This window comes from Prunus dulcis, chromosome 7 (genome assembly GCF_902201215.1).
Source record: "Prunus dulcis chromosome 7, ALMONDv2, whole genome shotgun sequence".
Classification (NCBI taxonomy): Eukaryota; Viridiplantae; Streptophyta; class Magnoliopsida; order Rosales; family Rosaceae; genus Prunus; species Prunus dulcis.
Window position 1 is genome coordinate 15,704,718 of NC_047656.1, and position 18,567 is coordinate 15,723,284.

General features: G+C 37.6%; 2 protein-coding genes and 1 non-coding gene across 4 annotated transcripts; all 3 read left to right on the forward strand.

The window, feature by feature from the left end:
* Positions 1-955: 955 nt before the first annotated feature.
* Positions 956-2,878, forward strand: LOC117635455 (LRR receptor-like serine/threonine-protein kinase FLS2). The gene has a single exon (XM_034369769.1). The coding sequence runs from the start codon at positions 956-958 to the stop codon at positions 2,876-2,878; it is 1,923 nt and encodes a 640-aa protein (XP_034225660.1).
* Positions 2,879-3,876: 998 nt separating this feature from the next.
* On the forward strand, positions 3,877-3,947 carry TRNAG-GCC. The gene has a single exon. It is a non-coding gene; the product is annotated as a tRNA-Gly (tRNA).
* A 7,909-nt stretch (positions 3,948-11,856) lies between these two features.
* Positions 11,857-13,672, forward strand: LOC117635895 (GATA transcription factor 5-like). 2 transcript variants are annotated; one of them, XM_034370272.1, is made up of 3 exons: positions 11,857-12,143; positions 12,297-12,635; positions 12,735-13,672. In XM_034370272.1, exons 2-3 carry the CDS (start codon positions 12,309-12,311, stop codon positions 13,422-13,424), a joined length of 1,017 nt encoding a protein of 338 aa, XP_034226163.1. In that variant the 5' UTR covers positions 11,857-12,143; positions 12,297-12,308; the 3' UTR covers positions 13,425-13,672. The 2 variants fall into 2 exon arrangements, with proteins under 2 accessions (XP_034226163.1, XP_034226164.1); XM_034370273.1 differs by having other exon boundaries at positions 11,909-12,635.
* Positions 13,673-18,567: the final 4,895 nt, after the last annotated feature.

The window sequence follows — 18,567 nt, forward strand, 5'->3', positions numbered from 1 at the left end:
CAGGAACGCTAGGCCCACGTGGTTTTCTTTGCTTCTGATGGACTGAGGCCCCCACTCTGATCTACTATTTGGTATTTTATACCGTATGTCTAATAGATTCATACCATACAGTATGTACGTATAGGCTGAATGTGCTTGTACTGTTTTACAGCTTCCAGTTTTTATACCTTTTTCTCGTGGTATAACCAATCTACGTATTATAATATGGGTGTGAAGTGTGAAGTTATACCAAGTAGCAATGTTCTATACCACGTGACGATGTTCTAGTAACACGTGGTGTGGCGGCATCCATGATTTGAAAGAGTAGTCCCATGGTTAATTTACATTATCTTCATACCAAACCTTCGCTACATGCTTAAATTATCGATTTGCAGACTTCATTTTTCTTTTCCGTTATGGAACCTGCAAACCTCCTCCACAACACAAGCATCATGATCATGATTCATGGGGCAACATTGATCCAGCCACAATACTTATCAGCGGCCAGACTATAATAAGTAAGCTTAACAGGTCAAGCATGGTGGCCCTACTGGTTTCATTCCAGTGTTTGAAAAGATTACGTTTCCAACTTACCAAAACTAGCATTAGCCACAGTGGAGCTAAACCCCAAATTACAAATCCTAGTCACTTCCCACTAAGTATGGAGAGCACTGCTTATCTTAGTCAGAAATTTTTTTTTTTTTGAAGAACTTTTTATTGGAGGGGCGATCATATACTAAACTCACACACACACTACATTAATGGGTACTTTGCATCTTAGTTAGAATAAAAATAAATAAGCATAGAAGAACTTGAGCGTGAGGCTTAAGTTCAATAAATTCAAACACATGAGAGACATGACAAAAAGTTTTGATCTTTAAATTACCTACCACCTCTCTCTTCACTCCTTCCCTGCTGCACAGCTAGCTATAGAACACCACCTCCATCACCCAATTAATTCTACAAGGTTAAGAAAATGAAGATTTCCATTCACAGCAGAACCTTGCTGCTCCTCTTTCTCTCACAGCTCCTCTCATTTCTTGCCTCCAAAGCATGCCATTTTGTAGACAAACAAGCCCTTCTCCATTTCAAGCATAACATCATTTCTGACCCTTCAAAGCTGCTGCATTCATGGTCAATTTCCTCTGACTGCTGCTCTGCCTGGGAAGGTGTCGCGTGCAGCTCCTCCGGCAGAGTTGTCAATGTCTCACGTTCGGGACTTGTTTCAGACAATGACTTCATCGTCGACACGTACATGTCTGGTACTTTGTCCCCTTATATTGGAAACTTGTCCTCTCTTCAACTTCTTGACCTCAGTAATCTCAAGGACCTGAAGGGTACCATACCACCAGAACTTGGGAAGCTATCTCAACTCACTCATCTCTTTCTTGATTCAAACAAGCTCATTGGCTCAATACCAACTGCATTTGGTAATCTTTTTCGATTGGAGAAGCTCTTTCTTGGTGACAATTATATATCTGGTGCTGTTCCTTCCTCTGTTATTGGATCTTTGAGATCACTTGTGGAAATAGGCCTATCTGGAAATACATTGTCAGGGCCAATTCCAACTTCAGTTGGGAAGTTGGTGTTGCTCGCAAAGCTTGATCTCCATGGGAACAATATCTCTGGTAGCATTCCCACTAGCATTCGCAAGCTAAAGAGCCTTATGTATCTTGATTTGTCAGAAAATCAGATAAGTGGAAGACTTCCTCAATCCATTGGTGCACTTTCCCAATTAGTCTTGCTCTATCTCAATCATAATCAGATTACTGGAAGCATTCCATCTTCGATTTCCGGGCTCAATTCTCTGCGGTTTTGTCAGTTATCAGAAAACAAGCTCAGAGGCACTTTACCAGCATCACTAGGCCAGCTCCCAAAGATCGAAAGGCTCATTTTCGAGAACAACAAATTTTCAGGAGAACTGCCAGAAACCATTGGCCATCTTGCAACTCTTACTGACATTTTCTTCTCCAACAACCATTTTACAGGCAAGATTCCTTCAAGTTTTGGCAATTTACATAACCTACAAACACTAGATTTATCGAGAAATCGACTCTCGGGTCAAATTCCTCCTCAGCTAGCAAAACTACAGAGGCTAGACACTTTGGAACTTTCATTCAATCCTTTGGGATTGATTAGTATACCAACCTGGTTTGCAAGATTAAAGCTTTTCAGGCTATTGTTGGCAAAAACTGGTATTCAAGGGCAGCTTCCAAGTTGGTTATCTTCATCATCTATATCCATACTTGACTTATCAAGCAATGCCTTGACAGGGAAGTTACCTCATTGGATAGGCAACATGAGTAGCCTATCATTTCTGAACTTATCAAACAATGGTTTCCATGCATCAATCCCAGTTGAATTCAAAAACCTTTCACTTCTAATGGATCTTGATCTACATTCCAACAAGTTCTCTGGCCACATGGATTCAATATTCTCAAAAGAAACCCAAAACCCTCTTGGCCAATTTAATTCCATTGATCTTTCCAACAACTTGTTCACTGGCCCCATTGATGAGGACATTGGAGAAAGATCCACAATGACCTCTATCAAAAGTCTAGTTTTATCACACAACCCATTGAGAGGAAGCATACCAAAGTCACTTGGGAAGTTGAGTGAGCTGCAGGTCCTAAAGCTTGTGCATAATGGGCTTTCTGGAAGGATACAAATGGAGTTTGCAGATGCCACAAAATTGGCTACAATTCTTCTTTCAAGCAATAACTTGAGTGGCACTATTCCAAAGGAGGTGCTGAATTTGAAGGATCTTCAAGAATTTGATGTGTCTGGAAACCAATTGTCTGGGAAAATTCCTCCTCACAAAGCTAATTTCCCCGTGTCTGCTTTTGCAGATAATCCTGGCTTGTGTGGAGCTCCACTTCCTCGTTGTAATCACTCTTAACATTTTCCCCAAAATTTCCATTTTTAAAGTTTATCTTGAAATTCTGATTAAAGATGAAAACTTAAAAAGTTCAGATCTTTACTTTTTGTGTAGGCTTAAATGTTTATGCTATTGCATCACTAAAATATTGAAAGTTCTGATGTGTTTGAGTCTTTGAGAGGCAACAGATCAATGTCCCCTTAACGGCTATTTTTCCAGCCCTAAGCTCCACATTTCACGATTTAAAGCAAAGACTAATTAAATCTTCAACACCTTGAAGCACCATGTGAGACAGGTATTTACTTGTAATATAAAAACACAGTCCATACCTACTACCCTAGCAAATCTGTTGCAGATAAATAATAAAAAAAGCTTAATGCTGGCCAGGCCATGGGGGCAATGGACGACGTTGCCCTAGTTTTAGAACATGTTAAAATACTGTAAGGAAACAAATTGAGGTAAGCTGGTCATCCTCAAGACTCAAACCATGTCTTGTATTTTTCTCCTTGTTGTGTTGTTTGTTTTGGTGTCTTGTGTTTGGAATATGCTATGTCTATGATTCTGAGCTAGAATACTACTTTACACCGGCTACTACTCCCAATCAGTGAATTCAGTAATAACATTAAGCTGATAAGAGTACTTGATGTTGCATTGATTTTGGGGATATATCACCTTCACAAAGTGGGGTGATGAAAGGAATAAATTTTGAGGTTGTTGATATTTCATGAACTTCAAGTATCGTATTAACAAATAAATACAGGTGTTATAACGAAATGAATTGGCAATACTATGTTATTGTGTGACAGTCATATCGAGAAATTTCTGATGAAGAAAAGGTTTCATAAATGAAAAACAAAGCGTTGCATTTATGTAGGTATAGGAGGGCAGAGAGAGAGATGTCAATATATAAAATTAAAAGACCATTGATATCCTTTTGTAGCATAAGCGTCACCAGGTAAACATATATATATATTATATATTATATATTATTTTATTTGGCTAGACAGCTAACAAGCAGAGCACCAGTGGTCTAGTGGTAGAATAGTACCCTGCCACGGTACAGACCCGGGTTCGATTCCCGGCTGGTGCAGATTCTTTTTTTGTTGTATTTTACAACAACATTTCAACTGGATATTAAATTAATATGTTGCTGCACGCTTTAATCTAAAGTGCTTTTATTGACAGTTCATAGAAACAAGTTCCCTGCAACTTGCATTGATGGCTTCACTGCACACTCTCCTCCCTCTTTGCTTCATGCACCATTTTCATGCCATATATAACCTGTTCATTATTGTCACTTCCTCCCCTTTCACCCTCTTTTTGGTTATAAGAAGCAAAAGCTCTGACCATTTCTCTCAAAGCACAAACACCTTTGGGACCAGCAAAACATTTGCAAAAAATACTCATATCGAGCACATCCAACATACCACATAATCAAAGTACTCGAACTTTTAAGGGAGGAGGACCCGAATTTGGGTGCAAGGAAGCGAGCGACTGCCTTGTCCAAATATCCAAACCCTCTTTATAAACATTAATGATTGTTTCACAAAACTACTTATCAAGAGTTTCCACTTTCAAATCTCAATGGTGGTGGGATATGGTTTTAAATTAAGCCGTAATAAGTGGATGATGCAGAAAATGGAAATAGTTACGAGTTGGATAGATTATAAGAGTACCGAAGGCCCGTGTGTTGGCAGTTTCCAAGGCATAAATTGCGTTGCATTGTGCAGAAGAAGACTGCAAAAATTGCAAATTGCTTTTGGGCAACTGGTTTGGTTAGTGCGCCTGCATTACAAAGGCCGCCATGTCCTGCTTCTCAGCCCATCACGTGACAGTGCCTCGTGCCCTTTCTTGCTGCTCAATGTTCATCATATCACCAGTCTTCATCTGATTTCGCCACGTGTCCTGTTGAGTTCATATCTGTGTCTCACGAGTGCCACAGAAAACTATTCATGCACGTTTTGCTTAAGACTAACCAAATTTGGAAATATATTACCCGAAAAGTACTATGACAAAAATGCAAATAAGGATATATATATATATATATATAAAGAAAAAGGAAAAAGGCTGAGGACAAATAAAGCAACCCAAAAGGAGTTTTTGCTGTCAAATTTGGGCCACACCACATGTTTATTTGTTTGAACATGCATAGCTTTAGAGACGTATGTATGTGATATATTGAAGAACATGCATTATACTTTTGCCTAGCGAAAAGCCTAACTAGGCTTGTGCCTATCTATCTTCGAAAAAGGAGAAAAGGGAACTTGATTTTGGGGTGCCAAAATGAGAAGAAATTCCTCTTTTTTTAGGCCAATTATACATCTATCGATCATGATCATCAAATCTAAACATAACCCATATAGACAAGTTACCCATAATTGAGCACAACCATGATTGTGATGCAAGGAAAGCGAGGCATAGCCGCACAGATAGAGACATCAATCGTCCACTTGCGTGCGAGTGATTGTTGATGCACATAGACTCCCGCAATGCATCAACGACTAACAACCACACTCATATGCTCTGGAACTATGAAATCAATACGAAAGTGAGTGTCTTTATGTATGTGGCCGTGTGTGTTTGTGAGAGAGACAGCATGCTTGCTTAACTAGCCTTGTACTGAAATGAAAGGCTAATTTGTTGTGAGCGGTAAGCTGATCAACCAACTTGACAATTGATCCTGTCTGGTATTCTGATTCAAATATATCACTCAATCAAAGGCTCCTTGGACAGTTGATGTATGAAGTCTTAGCTCATTAAAGTACTTGCACCTTCAAAATTGAAAGGGGTTCATAATGAAAGAAACGGGACACAAAAGTCAAAGCCCCCAAATTATTTTTTCCTTCTCTCTGTGTTCCAACTTCCAACCGTTGAACTCTGACCCTCTTTGATCAAATTTGAATGTGTCATTGAGTTTGTGACAGACAGTCACAGGTGGTTGTACTTCAGATTAAGTGGGCTCTGTTAGCATTTAAGCTCCAAAAAATCATACACATTTGTTTGCAAGATGGATGTTTTCCAAATTATGCCGGGCACAACTTTCCCTATTTGATTTGAATGATGGGCTCTATCTAGCCCTTCATGGAGAATGATGGGCCTTAGGAACTCTCTTTACCTTTCATTGTTACAGTGCAGAAAACAGCAAACACAATTTCTGCATTTGTAATGAAATCTGAGTTGTTTATATCTATAAGTTCTAACATTGTTCAAAACACTTTTTGTTGTCCAATAAATATATCCCAACCATTTGGAAGTAACTTCCAATCCTTTTTTTTTCAAACCTCCTCTCATTTTTCATGTACCTATCAAATCTATCACTTACAATACCAAACCCTCTTCAATCTCACCCCTGATTTCTACTGTGTTTGCACTCACATGATGAAGTGATCTCAGACAAAAAATTTACTTTTCACTGCAGCATATGCATACCCTTGTCCTGAAAAGCAGATTCATGGCAGTCCACATCAAGCAGCTCAAAATGCTACCCATGCTTGCTTGGGACCACGAATCAAGGGAATCTACTCAATCATGGAAGCAGAGAGAGGGAGAGAAAGAGAGAGAGTCCACCCTCCACATCTCAATGTGTTATCACTTTATCTATGCCCTCCATCTCAAACGTATCTTCGTTCTCCAATTCTGGTTCCAAAGAAGCAAAAAAATATATGTAGCTTAAGTATGTTTTGTTTACTTTAAATTAATATAATCAAAGAGGAGGAGATTCGAACTTGAGTGCAAGGGGACTGATTCAGTATCCTAGCCAACTTGGCTAACCAACGTGTCTGCAGACTGCAGTAACTTAAGTATGTTGATATTGAAAACCCTACATAAAAGGAATATAACCAAATTTACACTTCATACTTCAAATTACTTGCCCCAGTTAAATCCAAGACCTAATACCTCATCCTATACCAAGAGAAAGAGTGTGAAAGAGGTAAATTACTATTAAGAGTTAAATCCAATTCTTCCTCCTTATTAAGAGTGTGAGAGATATACTACCCTATTGGGAAGATTCGTGGTTAATTTAAACGGATTGAAGAAGCCAATCAATTAACCTAAGAAAATGGTGCTTTGCATGACCCTTTTCCATTCACAAATTATCAAGCATTCGGATGTTTCTGCATTTTGTTTTCTCCCATATAAGAAAGGTTGTGCGAAAGTTCTTCTACCAATTTAATTGTTTAATAAATGATCAGATACTTACAAAACTAAAATTATAATCTGATAACTCACTAACAACAAAGTTAAATAATTACAATAGGATAGAGTCAGAAATAGTTGTCGAACTTATAGTACTATCGAACACATATTCAAGTGTGTCGAACTTAAAACCTACTCCAAGCCGGTTGGGGAGCTTCATGAGGGATTTCCGATAGATGGAGATACCTTATATCCGTAATGAATGAAGGCACCGTATTACCAACAAAAGACACTGGACAGACACATATAAGACATGAGTCACCTTCTTCATTGGAAATTTCACAAGATTCCGTACTTTCTGTTTGTATTTTCACTTCTCACTTTCCCGTACCATCATCACAAACACCAGCACGCTCCAACTCCAAGGGCATTTCCGTCCATTCTTTATAAAATATATATATCATTTGGGGCACCCCGTTTTATCCTGGTTGGGCTCCATATGCCGAGGAGGGCCAATCCGCATTCCATTTTCAAGCCCACTCTTTTATTTATTTTTTTTCCCAAAAAAATAAAAATATAAAGATTTCGTCGTCATTCCTTTCCAAGACAGAACCATATCCATAATTTTGATTTTCAAATTTCAAATTTTAAAAACTTAAAAAAAAGAATTCTAATAATTGAAAGAAAGAAAAAATAACGTATGATTTTATTGGGCAACGTCACCTGTCCAATAGTAACCAACCATGTGAGCAAACGACTCTGGGCGGCTGAAAACGACAGGGGGAAGTCTACGAAGCCGGCTCTTTATTCATGTTGTTGTTTTACCATCCCCATCTAGTAAACCGTCAACTACTGGAATCTCAAAATACGTATTTTGACCGGCTCTCTCCCTCCGTTTTTGTTTTTCCGTTTTTTTGTTTCCATTGACGATTTTTATTCCGCTGGAAGTTACAAAACCACCCCTACCGCAGCTGAGCTGCGTTACTCAACCACTGGCGTTCATTGATAATTTAAAAGAGGGTTTGGAACACGTGACAGTGAGGAGAAAAATTTGTATATTATAAGAATAACATTATTTTGCTATTTCAATCAATTATATTTTGTTATATATGATAAAAAAATTATATGACGAAGTATGATTGGATAGAGATAATAAGATAATGTTATCACTTACTTGTGACATTCAAGTCCTTTTCAACAATTAGAGTAGGTTTGGCATTAACTGCAAAATTGCCACTTTTTTTTTTCCCAAACTGTAAAATTGCCACTTTAATAATAATAGGCTTATTATCACAAAATGTTTCTAAGGTTTACGAAACTATTAGATTGCATCCTTAATTTTTTTTTTTTTTTGGTGTCATTCGTGGTCCTCAAGGTTAGTATGTGTGATCACAAATGGTCCTTGCCGTTAGGTTCCGTAAAAAACTCCGTTAGTTTGCTGACGTGGCATATACATTTATCACAAAACATCCCTGAGGTTCACGCACGTATCACAAATGGTCCCTACGAAATTTTTTAATTTTTTAATTTAAAATTCATAAAATTTTGGTTATCTTTTTAAAAATTTATGAATTTTAAATGATTTAAAAATATATATTATATTTTAAATACATGTGACACTATATTATTATAGATGTGGTCTCATATATATGCCATATCAACAAACTAATGGAGTTTTTAAAAAATAATTTAAAATTCATAAAATTTTAAAATGAAAAAACTAAAGGTTTAGGGTTCATAAATGGTCATCAATATTAAAATCCTTATATAAATGGTTTTTTTTATAAATAATTTTAAAAAGAAAACCAGAATTTTATGAATTTTAAATGAAAAAAATTTGTATGAACAATTTGTGAAAGGTGTGTAAACCTCAGGAATTTTTTGTGATATATATATGTCACATCAGCAAATTAACGGAGTTTTTGACAGAACCTAACCGCATGGACCATTTGTGATCACATATACTAACTTTGAGCACCACGAGTGACAAAAAAAAATAATAATAATAATGATACAGTCTGATAGTTTCGTAAACCTTAGGGACGTTTTGTGATATTAAGCCATAATAAAAATAATAATAATTTTAGATTGGAATTTGATGGCCATATCAATTTATCAAATTTGTTTTTATAAATTATAAAGTTTGATAGTGTAGGGGTTTAGAGGGTCGCGTGGTGTCGTGCACCAATATTATGTTATAGCATATGTTATTTTTATTTTTAAAAACATAATCTAATAACATTACGCGATAGTGTCACAATCCACATCCAAGAACATATTTAGGCATGGGCTAGACTCTAGCCTAGTGCTAAATTTGGAGATGAAAAAAATTAATGTTAATTTTATAAGTCAAACCTAAGTTAATTAAAAATAGTCCACCCCTCTTTGTTGATATTAGCCTATCACAACCATAAGATTTCATCTCTAGAGGCACCCACACACATCAAACATCATGTTTTTCTATTACCCATCTATATAAGCTATAACTTTATATTTGAACTTGAGAGCTTAGAAGTAGTAGGTCTCCTCCTCTTTAAAATTTTATCAACCTATATCCAATGGGTTCTTTAATATTAGTAAGTTTCTCTCTTACTTTTTGTTTAATTTACAATTTCAATTGTTATTGTTATCTTTTTATGATTTAGAGTTAGGGTGTTAAATTGTGGGGATTTTTTGCTTATGCAATTTGCTAGGATTTTATTGATGACTCGTTATTTTTCTGATTTAATCTATTCATTACTTGATATATGCTTTTATATAGTCTAATTGTCTCTTGGTTTTGTTGAATGCTTGTAGCTTGTGATTGAGCAATTGTAGATCTATATGACTGCACACTCTACGTCTATGTGTACTCCCATAAAATTTAAATATTGTTAATTGAAAAATAGTTGCTACCACTCATTTTCTTTGCGTATAAAAAAAAAAACTATAACTTATAGTCAATTAACCATGTAAACCTGCTTTTAAAAAGTAAAAAAAAAAAGGCAATATAATGGATCTCCCATTAAAACATATTAGTCCACTCCTATAAAAATTTCCTGGTCCACCCTTGCCCAACCTTGCCCACACGAATGTATTTTTCGTAATTTGAACTCACACCTATGAGGGTTTGATCAGTGGCCAGCACACAAGAAGACCTATGTATATGGAAATAAAAATAAAAATAAAAATGAAGGGGAATCATTTGAGTTGGGAGAGGTTGGAGACAAAAGCTGGACCCATGTCATTGACTCGTTGGTTCGTATCATCACTTTTCTGCGCCCTTGGTTGCTTCTAAGCCATGTATGTCTGTCGTTGAACTTTGATCATTATGGACATTGCAGATTGGAGATTGGTTTTCCAGTCCAGGGGTACCATATAAATTTGGTCGTACCAATTTCTGGGCTGGCCTCAATTCATGAATGAATTGATTAAATTTTATGGATCAATTCAATTTGGGTTATCAGACCAAAATAATAAAATAATTCAATTTGCTTTGCCTCAGTTTCTTGAGATACACTGATTCTCTTCTTTGTTTTATATGGAAAATTAATTAAGGTGATGTATCTACGTGGATAAAAGTGGGATACAGTACTAATTAGTGACCTGTCAAATATGCTTGAACTCATTGTATTGCGTTTACGGGCCAATAGTTTTACGACACATCACGAAACATTAACACGTTGGATATAACTTTAATTAATTGTCCGCGTTAATCACAACTTGAAGAAAACTCGTTAATATGTTGTCATGATCACACAAGTTGTAGAAAATTATTAGCTGTACTAATTATTTTGGAAATTTCTAGTACAAGTGTCAAATGGTAGCTGCGTTTGTGCCATGATTTATGATATCAAACAATTCATATCGTATTCATATTCATTGCCGCCATTTACTCAAAATTCTCAAGAATTTTGGAAGGAAAATAGAGAAAACCCTGTTAATTTCTACTACTCTACAGTTTTTTGTTTCTTTTAAGCAAATGCAATTTAGAATTCCTTCTCTAATAGAGGGAATGTCAGTCCCGCTTACCTGAGGAGTATAAGTGAGGGTTAAGACTATTAATTATGTGCGTCGTTGGATTAATTCAAGGAGCTAAGCAATGTTCAACACAAAAGAATTGTGTTTCCTTACTTTTCCGAAACAATGAACTATATTTAGATCGTAAGTTGTCGATGCAAGCGATTAAGGACTATTAATTAAAACTGGATATGACGGTTATCAGGTAAGCGACAAAATCTAAGCCAAATAGATATATTCCAGTTCAATTTAGTTTTTTTGAAAAAAGAAAAAAAGGAACAAATAAGCAATGCGCCAATTTCGGTTGAGTTCGTAATAAAGTGCGAAAACAATGAGCGGGGAAACAAAAGCTTCAAGTGGTGAAGGACCAAAACGAGCGGCGATCAACGCGGTAGGCTGATGTTGTAAATTAGTCAAAAGAAATGGGCCAATTCCTTTCCTTCTCAAAGAAAAGTAAAAAGAAAGGAAAAATACACAAAGGTGCCGGTTTCCTAGGTATTCACGACGCAGAGGTTTGTGTGGGACGAACCGCACCCTATAATTCTTATCCCACTCCCCCTCCCAAAAATCCAAATTACAAATTACAAAATTAAAAGAAAAAATAAAAAAGAAAATGGAAGTTATGTAAAGATGGGAGCTGTCTGAGGATATGGTCCGCCCTGGCCTACCCATATGTTTAAGGGAAGAAAAATCCAGTCAAAAGGGCAGTCCTCGTAATTTCAGACAGAAAAAATAATATTTTCCATATTTATTTATTTTTACAAAAACAAATATATTTATTTATGAACAGTACGGTTTATTTAGTACAGACAGACTGCAAACGTATCCAAAGTGTAAATACAGAGAACAGTATAGGTGGATATATAAAGTGGATGGGTGGGGAGATAAGAAAAAAAAAGGTAAATTAAAGGAGAGAGAAGAGAGAGAGAAAGAAACGGGCACTTTTAGTATAGGCCACGGACGCTTTCAGCCCTAATTCAATGCTTTACCAAACTCACCACTCCTTTTTATTCCAATTTCATCCCTTTACTTGTTCAATCCCTTCTTCTTCTTCAACCTCAACCTCAACCTCAACCTCTCTCCTCTCCTCTCTCTCTCTCCTCATCCTCCTCTGCCCTTAACCTTTCCTCCACCTCTACCTCCACAACAGGTATACATGATAAAATGTCATTTTTGTCTTCAAATTAATCAAATAAAAAGGCTTGGGTTTCCTCCTGTTGTTTTCTGTAACCGCTGTGTGTTTAGTGCAAGGAAGAATGTTGCTTTATTTTGGTTTTGGGTTTTTCTGGTTTTGTTGTCTTAGGTTGAAACTGAAATGGAATGCGTGGAAGCGGCCCTGAAGACCAGTATTAGGAAGGAGATGGCTGTCAAGGCGAGCTCACAAGCGGTTTTTGATGACTTGTTGTGGGGCGGCGTCAATGGACAAAACGGTGTCGCTTGTGACGATTTCTCAGTCGATGACCTCCTTGACTTCTCGAACGAAGATGGGTTTGTGGAAACAGAGGCTGAGGAAGACGATAAAGATAAAGTCAAGGGCTTTGCCTCTGTTCCGCCTCAGAAACAACCCCAGGACCCTGAGAACTCGGATTTGTCTGAAAAAAACGAACTTGGGCCCGAACCCACCAGCGAACTCAGCGTTCCGGTACTTTCTCTTCCCAATTTCCATCTTTAAAAATGGTGATTTTGACCCTTTTTGAGGCCTTGGGTTGTGGTTTTTGACCAAAAGCTACCATTTTTACAGGCGGACGACTTGGAAAACCTCGAGTGGTTGTCTCATTTTGTTGAGGATTCTTTCACGGAATTCACTACGTCTCTGCCGGCAGGGTTCATCCCCGAGAAGCCCAAGACCGAGAAACGTCCCGACCCGGCAGCGCCTTTACCCCAAAAACCCTGTTTCAAGACTCCGGTTCCGGCCAAGGCCAGAAGCAAGCGAACCCGAACCGGCGGCCGGGTCTGGTCACTGGGGTCACCTTCGTTGACGGAGACATCCTCGAGTTCTAGTTCCTCGTCTTCTTCTTCGTCTCCGTCTAGCCCCTGGCTCATTTACCCCACCACCCAGAACCGGGAACCAGCCGAAACGGGCGGCGAACCGGTCGGGTCAGTGGAGAAGCCTCCGAAGAAGCCCAAGAGAAGACTGGTGGATGGAAGCTCGAGCCAGCCGCCTCGTCGGTGCAGCCATTGTGGGGTGCAGAAGACCCCGCAGTGGAGAACCGGGCCCAATGGAGCCAAGACCCTCTGTAACGCCTGTGGGGTACGTTACAAGTCGGGTCGGCTCTTACCGGAATATCGACCCGCATGCAGCCCGACTTTCTCGAGCGAGTTGCACTCGAACCACCACCGTAAAGTTCTAGAGATGCGGAAGAAGAAGGATGTCACCGGCGTGCCCGAACCCGGTTTGACCAGACCTCCGGTGGTGCCCAGTTTTGGTTAGGCGGAAAGAAAAAGGATTAAAACTTTTAGTTAGCAAGTAGGGAAGAGAGGACAAAGTGAACCGGGGTTAGATTGGATTGAACCCGGTTCGAACAGGCCGAGTTAGTGTACATTTTTTCTTTCGTTTTTCCTTTTGCATGGGTTGGTGCGGTAGGTTTGTAGGCATGTAACTGATTAGGCAGGACTTTACTAGTTTACTTAATATGTACTTAATTTTTAAATTATATTCTTGGTTTGTTTTAAATTTAATTCTCCTAATTAGAGTTTTTTTTTTTTGGGTTTTTATTATTTAATTAATTTGCCCCCTAATTTTTTGGTTCGGTTTTTAGAGGGAAAATGAGGAGATTTGGTGGTCTGTCGAAACTGACCCTTTGAGTGAATTTGAAACCGTTCAAAACCTTTTTAATTTGGTGGCCGTTGGAAAGCAAAAATGTTATGACCGAGCGCGCCACGAGAGAGGCCAAGGCTTTTCTCTAGACGACATAATTTCTCGTGGCGTAAACTGCACGTTCTGTGCTGAATCCTGACCGTTGGATTTTAAAAGAGCTGCTTCGATGCCTGCAAATCCTGATGTGATGAGGGTTGTTTTTTTTTTTTTGCTTTCTTCGGTTTTGGTGCTGGGTTTGGAGCCATTCACATTCACATTCACAGTGGATATTGATATTTGTCCGAGGTTTAAAAGCATGCATTGGCCATGGAAGGCTTTAAAGGCCAAAAAAAATATCAGGTCAGGTGGGTTATTAAAAGGTCAGTCGATAAGCCGAAGCCATTTACTAAGTCACACGGTCCATTTCAGAATTTAAAAGAGGATGCCGCGGGCACACATATAAGTGGTGACAGCCATAATTACCACCAAGCTATGACTCATCATTCTATGTTGGAATTTTTGCTTACAAAGTATGTACAAAAAGTTCACTAACCCTTTCTTGATTCCGAAACGGAAACTCTTTTAAAATTCATTACAACAATTTCGGTTTCATAAGTCTCTTTATGCTAAACGTAGTAATGATGTTTAAGCGGCTTTCAACCATTGATGTAAGTAAATTCAACAATTGATAGAGGCGAATGTTGTGAATATCATGCTTCAGCTAAAGCAAAATAACTACCAATTGGCTCATAAATTTTACCAACACTTAAGAGACCTATGATTCTAACCTAATACAAACACCTCTTCTTCCTTTTTGTGTTTTTGGTGTTTGTGTGTGTGAGAGAGAGAGAGAGAGAGAGAGAGAGAGAGAGAGAGAGAGAGAGAGTGTGACAGAGAGAGGAAAGAGATGCATTAGGTTTGACATATATTATATGTTGAGTTGAGTGGGGTAAAACTGCAGAGAATTTTTCAAATAGACCTCGAAATTGCGTTGTTGCTGGCGGGAATATGATGCCATGTGAATTCAATTCATATAGAAATGCTAAGTTAAAATGCGGATGCCATTTGTCGTTACCTCCCTAATATTATATCAACATTTATGCACAAAACTTGTACATTTGTCTTCAGTCAAAATACAAGTCCCTTCCATTCTATTATTCTGACTTTGTAAACCTTGCTGCTTGCCGAATTAGACAGCAAGAGCAATCTAAGATTGTACTAATTGTTGTATATTCAATAGCACAATGGGCAACTTAATTTTACTTTTTTTTAAAAAAAAAATACATTTTTTAATGTTGGAATTGAACTAAATAAATATTAAAACCCAATCTCATTATTTGAATAATAAAAGATTCCAAGGCTCCAAGTAGAAAAAAACACATTCGTGTACTCAAACATAGACATGACTATCAAGAGTCAAATATAAAGTATTTTCTTGTTCTCGCATCTTTACAAGAAAACACAATATATTGGGGTGGAAATTCAACTTCCTTTATGGTATCATATGGAGTTCGTTATATGTCACTAAATATGTGTTGTCCACGTGTTAGGCTTGAAAATTCATCACACGTGCGAGACATGTGACAATGTGAAGGTGAAAATGTCCCACATTGAAAAGTTAGAAAACTTTACAAGGGCTTATCAGGTGTTCGACTACTCCCCCATTGTGAATTGATTTTTCTATTTAATATTTATAAAATAAAATAATTTATAAAAATTGATTTTTGAAGGGAAGAAGCTAAATAAGTAGTGCCAAGAATTTTAGCTTCTTTCATTGGTTGTAGCCATAATAATGAAAGAGCATTTCAAAATCAGGCCCCCCTAGGGGCCTCCTTCCTACCAAAACCAAAGCTAACAGAAAACCTAAACACATAAGAAATTACCAGTGTGGGCAAAATGCCATGGCAATTGGGTGCCCTACCATAATTGTTGAGTGGCAATTACGTGATGGCCATCTCCCACCAGTTCCAACCACTCTCTCCAACGTCCATAATAGTGCAACATTAACAAGGGATGCCTTTGTCCACTTGTGTGGGTCTTGCATGCCTTTGAATTTGCTCAGGTATTTGACTTTCTCAGCTTTCCCTTCCCTTCCACAAAACCTTTATCATATCTCCCAAGTTAAAAAAAAAAGAAAAGAAAAATACGGCCATAACCCAAAAGAAAAGAAGTATGCGTAAAATATGGGTTAGGTCAGTTGAATAAAATCGTTGTACTCAAGTTGAATTCGTCTTTATGTACATTAGAGTAGTTTAAAATATCGCTTCGTCAAGCAAAAAAAAAGTGTGCATTAATCAAATAAAAATGGACTTTATATAATCAAATTATGTGTGTTGAGAAAAGTGTGGCACAAGTCCAACGCATAGAGTGATAGAATCAACAGGGTTTTGAATCGAGTTGATGCCTTTGATAACAGAAAATGTGTCGCATTCAGAAAATAGAAAGAAATTTCTGGCATTGTTTTTTCTCCCCAAGGCCATCAACAACAATAATGATGTTGATGATGATGGCGATGCAGATGCGTGGTTAAATTAGGTTAATTAAGATATTTATTTCTGCATAAACATTAGGTGGTCAACATTTTGGGCCGGCCTTTCACTTAAAAGAGTAGTGATATTGTGTGGGATGGATTGCCTCGATCGTGCCCTCCATTTGGAAAATCCAAAGGCAAAAAAGATATCTCTCTCCCTCAACACCCACATGCTAGTGAGTAGTGATTGTACCCACCTCACCCAACCTTTTTTGACCATAATGTTTGTTCAAGAATCAACAGCCTTTTGACCCCTTGCCTTGTAAAATCCTTGTACTTATACCCGTTTTCAAATGGGAGGGGTTTTAACTTACCAGCCCCATCCAATAATGTGCGAGTCCTGTTCACTCCAATAATCCCTCTGTATTTACTCTTTTGCTCTTAGACTTAATTACCTCAACGAATAATTTGATTGCGAAATGCAAGTTGATTTCATTTTGTGTGCTGTGATGTCTATCTAATCTAGCAAAGTGGTACACCTTTTTTGCTAGCACCGCAGATAACTAGATATGGGTTATTTCCATAAATGAATTTTGCTATATTGATCGCCCAAGTGTACGAGGACGAATTTTAGTTGAAAATCCTTCATGCACATGGGAGTGACTAACGATAGACTTTGCAAACTGAGCCGGCATAACTATTTTGTTTGGGGTAGAAGAGAAGTAAAGATTTAGTCACTGGAATTTGCTGTAGGACCACTAAGATTGCTGCATCAAACGACTCCCACACATCATTGAATCCTATCATATGTTTAAAAATTGTTGTAGTTGATTTTGTAAAGTCAATATGGAGGTCCATTGAATTTAGTTATTATTTGATGAGAAAATATCATCGGAATTGTCAAGTCATGCTTGTTTATTGAGTATTAGAAGTCTAAATTCTGTTGAGTTGATCGTTCATCTAGGATTATTATAAGGCCAGCATGTGTTTATTATAACTTGAATCTGGCAATCTGCATATGCATTTGGTCTCCAACACAACTCCCAAGCTCTAGGCTTTAATGTGACAAGAAGAAAAAAGCACGTTCGGCCTCGTTTCAGTATTGCTACTAGGCAATGTTTGCCTGTCAAATTCGATAGTCAATGTGAATATTTATCTGATTCTTATTTGTAGACCTGACAAAATGATATGCATGATACGAAGAGGCATGAAAAATTAAGTATTCGGGCTAAACACGACACAACACGTAAAATTTGTGAATGAATTTGGGTTTATATATTTGGACATGATAAGTTAATGTGTCTGGTTTGAGTTGAACATAATCTCACACAATACGAACACGACAAAACATGACACATTGCTAAATTTACTTATTTATATATACAATGCTAATAAATCGTTAGACAACAGAACATAGCAGACATCTATAAAAAAAAAACATTATCTATATTGGTGCAAGGCTTATAGTTTCACTTGCAGCCCATTGATTGTTTGTGATTCTAACCCATTTCAGATTTCCTCATAAGTCTCACAATTCATTCATATTAGCAGTTTAAAATGCCAAATGGCCCATGATGAAAGATGTAAGATTTGCTAAAAGGCAGCCTCTCCAGCCCTAGTTAACTCCCCTAAAGGCCTGTCTAAAGACCTGTCCATGCAATCTTTACATTTCTACATTTCCTCTATTTTAGGGAGGCTACAATGAGGCTAGAATGAGGGGATTTTGTGAGGGGTAATGAATGAGGTTCTTAATAACCGTTCGATTCAATGCATAGTTATTATTGGACTGTTGGATTGAAATCCTTCATTATAACCCCTCAACATAACCACTCGTTACAGAAGCTCCCTGAAAAGTTTGGGTGCAATTGTGCAAAGAAATATCTGTAACATAAAAGGTCAAGCATTAGCTGCTCCACTAAAAGTGAAAAAGAGCAAATTAAAGCAAACATGAGAAGGAATCGTATCATATGAGATGGAGGCACATAAAATGACAAGCTTTTTATTCGTAGCTTCTTCTCTCGCATCGCATAGGTAGGTGTTTGGCAAATCACCAATAACTCTTCAACACAACATACACACCACTCACTAAAAGTTTCCTACTACTACTAGCTAGGGTATCTTTTATGGCATTTTCATCACATTCTCAGTGTAAAGAAATATTGATCTTAAAAGAGGCAAAAGTTTGCTCAGAAAGTAAAAGCAATACAATCCAAATAAATGTGGAAACTGGTCCAATTTCTTGCGCCCTTGTACAAGGTTGGTTTGTTCATGCAATGTGCATGGTCAACACCAAACCTTGCATTAGCT

Excerpts from the sequence above, each read along its gene's own strand:
- LOC117635455 (XM_034369769.1), top strand. The coding sequence starts at position 956 with ATGAAGATTTCCATTCACAGCAGAACCTTGCTGCTCCTCTTTCTCTCA.
- LOC117635895 (XM_034370272.1), top strand. The coding sequence starts at position 12,309 with ATGGAATGCGTGGAAGCGGCCCTGAAGACCAGTATTAGGAAGGAGATG. Across the intron at positions 12,636-12,734 it reads CCAGCGAACTCAGCGTTCCG|GCGGACGACTTGGAAAACCT; the intron begins GTACTTTCTCTT and ends CCATTTTTACAG.